At 74.1% G+C, this 10,485-nt stretch overlaps 1 protein-coding gene across 1 annotated transcript; it reads left to right on the top strand.

Moving 5' to 3' along the window:
* The first annotated feature begins 2,176 nt into the window (after positions 1 to 2,176).
* On the top strand, positions 2,177 to 10,241 carry TONSL (tonsoku like, DNA repair protein). The gene is made up of 24 exons (XM_067292575.1): positions 2,177 to 2,228; positions 2,905 to 3,000; positions 3,113 to 3,255; positions 3,343 to 3,535; positions 3,729 to 3,858; positions 3,969 to 4,140; positions 4,226 to 4,340; positions 4,414 to 4,556; positions 4,632 to 4,784; positions 5,034 to 5,159; positions 5,451 to 5,631; positions 5,747 to 5,811; positions 6,019 to 6,108; positions 6,226 to 6,298; positions 6,409 to 6,572; positions 6,678 to 7,891; positions 7,982 to 8,132; positions 8,229 to 8,307; positions 8,476 to 8,777; positions 8,973 to 9,144; positions 9,221 to 9,393; positions 9,527 to 9,600; positions 9,684 to 9,817; positions 9,927 to 10,241. The coding sequence occupies exons 1-24, from the start codon at positions 2,198 to 2,200 to the stop codon at positions 10,118 to 10,120; spliced, it is 4,368 nt and encodes a 1,455-aa protein (XP_067148676.1). The 5' UTR covers positions 2,177 to 2,197; the 3' UTR covers positions 10,121 to 10,241.
* The last annotated feature ends 244 nt before the right edge of the window (positions 10,242 to 10,485 follow it).

Raw genomic sequence — 10,485 nt, 5'->3', positions numbered from 1 at the left:
GGGTGTTGCTGGTGGTGGATGCAAACTGTATCGCAGGCTCACGAGTAACACTGTGTGTTCAAGGTCAGCCAGCTGGCAACCGTGGAAGCTGGGCTGCGTGGTATTTTTAGGGAATAAATGCGCATCCTGAAAACCTGCCGTGGCAGGCAGGGGGCCGCCGTTAGCGCGAAGCCTGGCGGACAGTCCCGTGGCTTCTCCGAGTTTTAGCGCTGTGCCTCCGTCGTGGCGTTGGCAGAGCCGAGGTGCTGCGGCTGTCGAGGCGGTGCTCGGTCCGGGCCGTTTTCGCTTGTGCGTCCGACGGGAGACGCCCCGTCCTCGCGGCGTGTCCCCCTCCCCGGTGCCACTGGGCCGAGGTCCGGCCCCTTGTGTCCCCGGGGCGCTTGTAACTTTTCTGTTGGGATTTCTGTCGACTCGATACCAAAGAGCTGCTTCCCCCGCCTGCGTCGCTGGCGGCGGGGAGGTTTTCGGGTGCTCGGAGCGGGGCCGGTCGCGTGGCGCAGGTAGGTCTGTTTCCCCCCTCCGCCGCCGCCACCCCCAGGAAGAGTTTCTGCGCCGCTGCCGAAGGCATCCGGGCCGCGTCGTGCAGCACCGCGCGTGGAAGAGCCGCCGGGAGCAAGAAATCCTCCTTCCGACAGCAGGAGCCGCCTGTTCGCTTGCGCGACGGCCGAGGCCGCCCCGGACCCGGGTGCCGCCGTCCGAGGGAAGCGCCCGACCGCCCCGGCGCCCAAGGAACTGCCGGCCCCACCGAGAGGCCTCTTGCCCCGTAGCGGCCGTCCGGCGTGGCGCCGTTCCCCAAGGAGCTCTCTTCTCGCTCCCTTCCCGGCTCCCCGCGCGCGGGAGCTGAGCCTTAACGCATCCGGCACCGGACACCCACCGATTGTAGCACGTCGCTCCCGCCGGCGCCGACTTCCTCGCAGCCTTCGCTGCGCCTGACTTATTTAACTAGCGAATGTAGGACTGAAAGGATTTTTTTTCAAGCCGCCTAAGGACTCATTGGCGGGGTCGCGTGTCCTCCCTCCCTCGCGGAGCGGGGCGCGGGGGCTGCCGCCGGCCCCCTTCCCCGACCCCAACTCTTTTCTGTCGTTTTTACACTTCAGAGAAACCGGGGGGGGGGGGTCGGTGCAGCCGGGAGCGGTTTCCGCTGCTGTTTTCGTGGTCTGCGTTTCTGTATGTTGCTGTAGTTGAGAGGAAAAAAAGCGAGATGGGGGGGAGCCGCTGCGCGTGTCGGTGTCCCTCGGCTGCGCCTCCCCCTTATTAAAACCGGATGAGCTGCTCTTGCTAATTACTTTTCCCTGGTCTGTGGTAATTAGAAGCGTCGGCTCCCGGGGGGCTCCCTGTTCTCCCTCGCCAGGACTGGGGGGCTCTGGGGAAACTGGGGGTGCTGGGCTGGGGGTATAAGGGATGTTGGGGGGTGCTGGGACCACTGGAGCACACCAGACTGGGCGTACTGGGAGCCCGGGGCTGGGTGGGGGTAGGGCAGTGATGGGTGTCACTGGGAGGCTACTGGGAAGTGCTGGGTGTGCTGGGATGGCTGGCGTTAGGGGAGGCGCAGGATTGGGGGGGGCACCGGGGTCACAGTGTGCTGGGGCATACTGGGGAGACTGGGAAGCGAGGGGCTGGGGGTCACTGGGCTGGGGCGTTACTGGGAACACTGGAGGCACGAGGGCAGAGGGGATGGGGGAGCCCTGGGCCGATAACCGGGGGGGGGGGGTTACTGGGAGCACTGGGGGCATCAGCTGGGGGGTTACTGGGGGTTACTGGGAGCCCTGGGGCCATACTGGGAGTTCCCAGGAGCGCTGGGGTTACTGGGAACACTAGAGGTACTGGGGGCACTAGAGGTGCCGGGCGTCACTGGGAGCCCTGGGGGGTCACTGGGAGCACTGGGGATGATTGGGAGCACTGGGATCCCCGGGCCCGGCGCGGTGCCGCCCCCCTCCCTCCCCCGTGGCCTCCGTAGATCCCAGCAGCCCTTGCGGCCGCCGCGCGGTGCGCCGGGAGCCGTAGTCCCCCCCGTCGGAGAGGCGTGGCCGAGGAGGGGCGGGTGCTGCTAGCTGGCCAATGGGCGAGGCAGGCTCCGGCGCTGCCCGCGCTGATTGGCGGGGCGGGCGGCGCGGCGGCCAATGGGGGGCGGCGGGGCGGGCGGCGCGCGCGGGCGGTTCGGCGGCGGCGGCGGCGGCGGCGACGGCGACGGCGGGGGATGAGCGCGGAGCGGGCGCGGGAGATTCGCCGTGAGCGGCCGGGCCGGGCCGGGCGGGCCGGGCGCTCCCCGGGGTCCCCCCCCGGTCCCCGTAACCCCCCCGGGGCTCTCACACGCTCCCTCCCGGGGCTCGGCCTCCTCCCGGCCCCCCTGACCCCACCGGGGCCTTCGCACCCCGCCGGGCCCGGCCCTTCCCGGGGCTCGGCCCCCATCTCCCTCCCCCCCCCCCCGGTCCGTCGGGATTCGCCCCCCCCGTCCCTACCCGTCCCTACCGCCCCCACGATCCTCGCCCCCCCCCCACTCTCCCCGGTTCCCTGTCTCCTCCCCCCGCCCTGAACCCCCCTCCGGTCCCGGGGCCTCGCCCCCCCCCCCCGGTGCCCCCTCCCTAGGGAGGAGACAGCGGGTCGCCTACCCCATTGCCGGGTCCTCCCGGGGGGGCTGCGCCATGGCGGGCTGCCGGGTCTCTGCCGGGCACGGGGCAGAGGGCTGCGGGGTCCCGGGGGGGCTGCGGGGTCCCTGCCGGGCGAGGGGCTCTGCCGGGGGGGCAGGGGGCTGCGGGGTCCCTGCAGAGCACAGGGCCATTTTGGGGGGCACACGGGGTCCCCGCTGGCTGCGGGTCCCCGTTGGGGCAGAGGCGGGCGGGGGGGGCTCCGCTGCCTGGGGGGGGGGCCGTGGGGGGGCCGACGCCGTCCCCCTCCGCCCCGCAGAGCTGCAGAAGGCGAAGGAGAAGGCCCAGCGCAGCGGGAGCCTGGTGGAGGAGGCGGCCGCTTGCAACCAGCTCGGGGAGATCTTGGCCAGCCATGGTGGGTGCGCGCGGCCGCTGGGGCGCCCGGGAGGGGTTTTGGGGAGGGTCTCGCCCGCACCGGGGTGGCCGCCCGCTCCGTTCGCCCCTGGCAGCCCCTCGGGCCCCGGCAGGGCGCTACGAGGAGGCTCTGGAAGAGCATCGGCGGGAGCTGTGGCTGCTCGAGGCGGCGGGCGACAGCATCGGCTGCGCCGTGGCCCACCGCAAGATCGGCGAGCGCCTGGCTGAGCTGGAGGACTACGAGGCGGCGCTGAAGGTGGGTGCCCGGGGCGCCGGTGCCGCGAGCAGGGTGGGCACCACGAGCTGCCGGGGAGGCTCACTTCCCCCCCTTCCCTGCCTGCAGCACCAGCACCAGCACCTGGAGCTGGCCTGCTCCCTCTCAGATCACACGGAGCAGCAGCGGGCCTGGGCCACCATCGGCCGCACGTACATGTTCGTCGCTGACAGCTGCCCGCCGGTGGAGGCGGTGCCGGCGCTGCGCGAGGCCGAACGGGCCTTCAGGACCAGCCTGGCCATCGTGGAGGAGAAGCTGGAAGGTGAGCGGGCTGCCTGGTGCCCAGGGCAGGGGGGGATGTCTGAGCCCCGCGCGCCCCTCGCAGGGGTGGCTCCAGCCCCCGTTGTCCGGAGGGCAGGCTCAGGCAGCGGCGCTGGGCCTGGCCCGGCGGGAGACGCTCCCGGAGCCTCCCCCTCCTGTGGGACGTGAAACGGGACCTGCTCCACGCGCCGCAGGGGCCGTCGCCGGCCGGGAGCTGAGCGAGATGAGGAGCCGTCTCTACCTCAACCTCGGCTTGGTCTACGACAGCCTGAAGGACCAGGCCAAGTGCGGCCACTACATCAAGAAGAGCATCTTCCTCTCCGAGTAAGGGCAGGCTGTTCCCGCCCCGGGGGGGCGCGGGGCCGGGATGCCCCGCTGCGGAGGGGGCCGGGGGCGGCGTGGGGCAGGGCTGCCTGTGACCTGCCCGCTTCCAGGCAGGCGCATCTCTGCGAAGACCTGTATCGCGCCTACTTCAACCTGGGCAACATCCACCTGCGGGAGGGCGAGCACTCCAGGGCCCTGCGCTGCCTCGACCGGGCCCGCGACTGCGCCCGCCGGATGAAGGAGAAGGCCATGGAGAGCGAGTGCTGCAGCAGCACGGCCCAGGTGAGCGCGGGGCCCCGGCGTCGCTCCGTGCCGCGCCGCGTCCCCCTGCGGCCGTGCCCCCTCGCCGACGCCGGGCGCTTCGCAGGTCCTGCTGAGCCTGGGCGACTTCGTGGCTGCCAAGCGCTCGCTGAAGAAAGCCTACGTGCTGGGCTCGCGGCAGCCCTGGCAGCGGGACCTCGTCCGCTGCAACCTCCGCTACGGTGAGCCGCCGAGGGGAGCGGGGCCCGGGCTGCCGGGGTCCCCGACTGCCCTCACCGCCGCTCCGTCCCGCAGCCACGAAGGTGAGTCGCCTGCAGGAGGCTCTGGAGGAGGCGGCGAGTGACCCGCCGGCGGCCCTGGCTCTCTGCGAGCAGCTGGGGGACGCGTTCTCCAAGCACGGCGACTACGGCAGGGCCGTGGAGTACTACAAGAAGCAGGTGAGCGTGGCCCCGGGGCGTGCGGAGGGAGAGGCCCGTGCGCCGGCGCCGCTCACGGCGGGACCCTCTCCGCAGCTGGGCTACGCCGAGGCCCTGCGGAGACCCGCGCAGGAGCTGGCCGTGATCCACGTCTCGCTGGCCACCACCTTCGGGGACCTGAAGGAGCACGCGCAGGCCGTGCGCCACTACCAGGAGGAGCTGGCGCTGCACCGGGGCAACGCGCTGGAGGTGGGGTGCGCCCGCGTCTCCCCGGGGTCCTTTTCCCCCCCCCCCGAAAGGGTGCTCCGCGAGGGCGGCCCCCAGCTCCGGGCTCATCTCGGGAGCTGCCCCCGAGTCCGGGTGCGGAGGAGAGGGGACGGGGCTGCACCGAGCTCTGGGGGTCCCCGTACCCCGGGGAGGCCGTGGGGCGCTCCGGGGGGGGCCGTGGGGCCGGGCGGTGCCTCGCTCGCCCCCGAGGCCTTGACTCGGCTGCGCCAGGAGGGGAAGACGTGGCTGAACATCGCGCTGGCCAAGGAGGAGGTGGGCGAGCCCCGCGCCGAGCTCGAGGCCTGCTTCCGGACGGCGCTGCGGCGAGCCGAAGAGGCCGGCGAACCCCGGCTGCAGGTGAGCGGCGCTGAGCACCGGCGGCCCCAGAGCGCGCCCGGGGCCCTATCCGGCCCCCCCAAAAACTGACTTTGAGCCCCTGTAAGCGTTCGGTGGCTGCCCTGCGCGGGGGTGAGCTCTGCACATGCGTTTTGCGACGCCCCTGCGGTCGCCCTTCTCTAAGCACTAGGCCTCGCTTCCCGCTGGCTCTAGCAGGGCCCCGTGCCCGGCCGCGGCGGCGCGGGGCTGACCCTGCCGCCCTCTCCTCCTCCTCCTCCTCCTCTTCCTCCTCCTCCTCTTCCTCCTCCGCAGAAGCAGATCCTGCAGCACCTCCACTCGCTGCAGCAGCGGCACGGCAGCGCGGAGGCGCCTGCCACCATGGCCCGGCTGCAGAGCCTGGCGGCCTCGGGGGGCGACAGCGCCGGGGAGGAAGAGGAGGAGCTGGAGAGCAGCGGAGCCCTGGACGAGAGCGACCTGGAGCTGTCGGAGAGCGGTGAGCGGGCCGGGACGGCTCCCCGAGGCGCGCGGGTGGGGAGCAGGGCCGGCGGCCCCACGCAGGGGCCCCGCGGGGCTGCGCGGCCCCAGCTCCTCACGGGGGTTTACGGCAGACGGCGAGGAGGACGAACTCGACGGCTACAGCAAGAGCGTCCCCGGCCGCCGGCGCATCAGCAAGGTGAGCGCCAGCGCCGCTTCCCTCCTCCCTCGCCCCGAGCTGCGGCCGCGGGCTGGCGCTCCCCAGGGGCCGTCCCGCACGGGGTGACGAGCCCTGGCTCGACTCCCCCAGCGCGGCCTATCCCCCGTGGGTGCCGGGTGCCTTCCTGGGGCGCCGGGTCCCTCCGTGGGTGCCGGGTCCCCACCGCCCTTCCCTGTGCCCCCCCAGTGGAACCGGCGGAACGACCGGGGAGAGACGCCGCTGCACCGCGCCTGCATCGAGGGCGACCTGCGGCGAGCCCAGCTCTTGGTGAAGCAGGTGGGGGCCTGTATGCTGGAGGAAGGGGCTGTTTCGGGGGTTGCGGCGAGGGTTCCCGCAGCCTGTTGGCAACCGCAACAGCCGGCCCGGTGCGACTGTGCCCCCCCCCTCCTCCAGGGACACCCTCTGAACCCTCGCGACTACTGCGGCTGGACCCCGCTGCACGAGGCCTGCAACCACGGGCACCTGGGTGAGCACGTGGGGGGACGGGACGGGGACGGCGCCGGGCCGCGGGGGGGACAGGGCAGAGCCCGGCGCCGGGGGAGCGATCCCGGAGCGACCGCCGCCTCCCGCCGCCAGAGATCGTGCGGCTGCTGCTGGAGCGGGGCGCGGCGATAGACGACGCCGGCGGGCCGGGCTGCGAGGGCATCACGCCGCTGCACGACGCGCTCAGCTGCGGCCACTTCGACGTGGCCGAGCTGCTGGTGCAGAGGGGAGCGGCGGTGACGCTGAGGAACGCCAAGGTGAGCGGCGGAGGGGCGAGGAAGCCCGCGCGGGACGGGGGGCGCCTGGCAGCGGGGACCTCGGTCCCTTGCGCTTCCGGCGAGCCCCGTCCCCCCGCTCCGCAGGGCCTGACGCCGCTGGGCACGCTGGCGGAGTGGGTGAGCATGTACAGCAGGGACCTGGACCAGGAGACGCGGCAGCGCTGCCGGGCCATGGAGCGGCTGCTCAAGGAGACGGCGGCGGGCAGAGGTGAGGCGCCGCCGGGGCGCCCGTGGGTGCTCCCTCGCCGGCGTGCTCGGGGGCTCTCGAGCCGGGCTGCGGAGGCTCTCCCCCCTCCTTGGGGACCGGGGCCCTCTTCTCCCCCCCGCCGGGGGAAGCTCAGCGGTTCTGGTGTCCCCCTTGCAGCTCCCGCGGCACCTCCGCTCTCCCCGGATTCCCAGCTGTTCGACGCCGAGCTCTCGGAGCCCCTGATCCCGCGCCGCTCTCCCCCGGGGAGCGAAGGCCCCCCCAGGAAGGCCCCTGCCCCTGGCGGCACCGGGACCCAGGGCCGGGGGAGCGCGGCGGAGCCCCCCAGGGCACAGAGGGACAGGCCGGAGCAGGAGGACGACGCTGCGTCTCCGCTGAGGCCGGTGAAGAAGCGGCAGAGGGTGCTGGGGGCCGACGGGAGCCGGCTGCCGGGGCCGGAGCCGGCAGCCCCCGGCGGGAGCCAGGCCGAGTACGAAGCCGCCATCCGGGGCCTGGGCAGCGCCAAGTCCCTCCTCGGCAGTGGCCCGGAGGCGACGCGCGATCCGGCCCCGCGACCGGCCCTCATCCCCGCCGAGCAGTACGTGGAGGACGACTGGTTGGAGGATGACTTGGGAGCGGCGCGCGGGGCCCGCAAGCGGCTCCGCCGGGAGCTGGAGGAGCCGGCGGCCGCCTCGGAGGAGAGCACGGGGCCGGAGAGCGATGGCGCGGCCCCCTGCCCGCCCTGGCCCCGGCGCCGCCGGACCACGCAGAGCCGTCTCACCCGCCTCGTGCAGAGGACACGGCTGGGGCGCTCCCGGGAGCGCGGCGCCCCCGAGGCGGCCGGGCCCCCCGTCCCGCGGGGGGGAGCCGAGAGCCCCCCGGAGGCCGAGGGCCCGGGGGGCAGCGGGGAGAGCCCCCCCCAGGGCCCCACGCAGGTGAGGGGACAGGGGCTGGGGCGCAGGGGGGGACAGAGGTGCCCTTTGGGTCTCCTAATGCTCCCTTCTCCTCCTCCCTGGCAGCCCCCTTCGCTCTCGGCTGCCCCGGCCCCTCTGCCCGCCATCCGAGTGCGCGTCCGGGTCCAGGACAACGTCTTCCTCATCCCCGTGCCCCAGAGGTAAGAGCCCGGCCTCGCGCGCCCCTCTCCTGCGCTTCGGCGGGCCGGGCCGCGAGCGCTCGCCCGTGACGCTCACTCGCCCCGCGGCAGCGAGAGCCGCGCCGTGGGCTGGCTGGCGGAGCAGGCGGCCCAGCGCTACTACCAGACGTGCGGGCTGCTGCCCCGGCTCACGCTGAAGAAGGAGGGGGCCCTGCTGGCCCCCCAGGACCTCGTGGGCGACGTCCTGCAGAGCAACGAGGAGGTGAGCGCGGGGCCAGACCCCCCCTATCAGAGATGGCGCGCGGCTCCCAGGCCCGTGCGCGGCCGCTGAACTGCCCGAGGCCGCTCTCGCTCGCAGGTGCTGGCGGAGGTGCAGTCCTGGGACCTGCCGCCCCTGGCCGAGCGCTACCGCAAGGCGTGCCAGAGCCTGGCCGTGGGTGAGGACCCCGTCCCCTCCCCGTGAGGGGGGGAACGACCCCGCGGGGAGCTCCGGAGAGGTGCTGCGGGTCGGGGCTTGGGGCTCTCCCGGCCCCCGAGGCGGCTCCGAGCCCCCTGCCCCGGCCTAGGGGATCCCGGCTAGCCGTCAGCCTCTCCCGTCCTCGCAGAGCCGCATCCGCTGCTGCTGAAGGTCACGGAGCGGCAGGAGCAGAGCCCGGCGTTCAGCACCGGCGGGCTGCCGCTGCGCCCCCCGCACCTGCCGCCGCTGCTGCGGGCCCTCAAGCTGCAGGCGCCCCTGCGGCAGCTGCGGCTGGCCGGCAGCGGGCTGGGCGACGGCGCCGCCACCGAGCTGCTGGCCACGCTCGGCACCGTGCCCGGCCTCGTCCTCCTCGACCTCTCAGGCAACCGGCTCAGCGCCCAGGGCCTGCAGCACCTCGTGCCCCAGCTGCCCGGCCCGGCGCCCTTCCAGGTAGGGAGAAGCAGCGCCCGGCGCCGGGGGGAGCAGGGCTCGGCGCTGCCTTGCTTGGGGCAAGGCTCGGGGCCGGATGCGGCCCGGCTGCAGGGGTTGGAGGGGACGCAAAGCTCCCTGCTCCCTCCCCACGAGCCCCGGAGCCCCCCGGCGCTGGCTTTCCCTGGCCGCGCTGGTGAGCTCCCCTCCCGTCAGAGCCTCGAGGAGCTGGATCTGAGCCTGAACCCCCTGGGCGACGCCGGCTGCCGGCCCCTGGCCCTGCTGCTCCAGGCCTGCCCCGTGCTGACGACGCTCCGGCTGCGGGCCTGCGGCTTCGCGGCCGGCTTCCTCCGGCACTGCCGCCTCTCGCTGGCCGGCGCCCTTGCAGGTGAGCGGCGCTCTGCGTCGGGCTGGGGGGCCGGGTGGGCGTTTGCCGCCGCGCTAACGCGGGCGTTTGCCACTAGGAGCCGGGCACCTGAAGACGCTCGTCCTGTCCTGCAACGCCCTGGGGGCGGCAGGGCTGGAGCAGCTCCTGCGGAGCCTCCCCTGCGGCACCCTCAGCCACCTGGAGCTCGGCTCCGTGGCCGGAGCCGGCGCTGAGGCCCTCGCTGAGGCCGTGCGCGGCTACCTGACGCAGGTGAGCGGGGCTGCGCTGGGTTTCACCCCCGTGCCGGGCGGACGGGGCGCTCCCCCTTCCCTCGCCGCTGCCGGCGTGGGGCAGGTTTGCGCCCCTCCGCTTCCTGCCGACAGCCGCCTCCGCTCCCTTGCAGGAGGGCTGTGCTCTGACGCACCTGACGCTCTCTGGGAATCGCCTGGACGACGAGGCGGTCCGGGAGCTGGCCAGGTGAGGGGCAGGGGACACGCCGGGGGCGGGGGACACGCCGGGGACAGGGGGGATCCCTCTCACCGCCTTCCCCTTGGCCGCAGGTGCCTCCCCGCCTGCCCCGCTCTGGTCTCCCTGGATTTGTCCGCCAACCCCGGCATCAGCGCCGTGGGCCTGCGCGCGCTGCTCTCGGCCCTGGCAGAGAGGTGCGAGGGGCTCCGGTACCTCAGCCTGGCAGGTAGGGACGGGATGGGCCCGGCACGCGCCGGCAGCCGGATCCTGCGGCTCTGAGCGGGCAGGCAGGGTGCTGCTGCACCGGGGGCTGACACCGGCACCTTCCCTCGCAGGCTGCTCCGTGGAGGGCCCACTGGACGGCGCTGCCTGGGCTGCAGCCGCAGCCAGCGTGCGGGACCTGCGGCTCTGCAGCCGGCGCGTGAGCCGGAGCGACCAGCGGGCCGCTGGCGAGGCCTGGCGCGGGCCACCCGGCACGGCCCCGCGCGTCCTCGCCCGCCACCGCAAGCTCTTCTGCGAGAGCCTCTGAGGCCCCGGACCGTGACTACGGCGCGGACTCGCTCCCTGCGGCCGCTGCTCCTCCCGCCAGCCTCTGCCACAGCCGCCCTTGGCTTCCATCCGGCTGCGCCGTCACCCGGCAGCACCCGAACTAGGCGCCGGGGCGAGGACGGAGCGCGCCGGCGCCGCAACCGGTCCCTGTGTCCCCGCCAGGAGGCCGCACAGCGGAGCAGCGAGGCGGGAGCGAGCCGAGGGGGCTCTCGGCGCTCGCGCCCGGCACGGGGAGGGCGGGCACAACGCTCCCCTTCGCGGTGGCGGTGCCGGCACGTGTGGTTTTATCCTTGGAACCAGTCTGAACATTATACAGTATTTATGAATGTGCCTGGTGCTTTTTGG

This window comes from Apteryx mantelli, chromosome 2 (genome assembly GCF_036417845.1).
Source record: "Apteryx mantelli isolate bAptMan1 chromosome 2, bAptMan1.hap1, whole genome shotgun sequence".
Taxonomy (NCBI): Eukaryota; Metazoa; Chordata; class Aves; order Apterygiformes; family Apterygidae; genus Apteryx; species Apteryx mantelli.
This window is presented reverse-complemented; position numbering and strand designations above follow the sequence as displayed.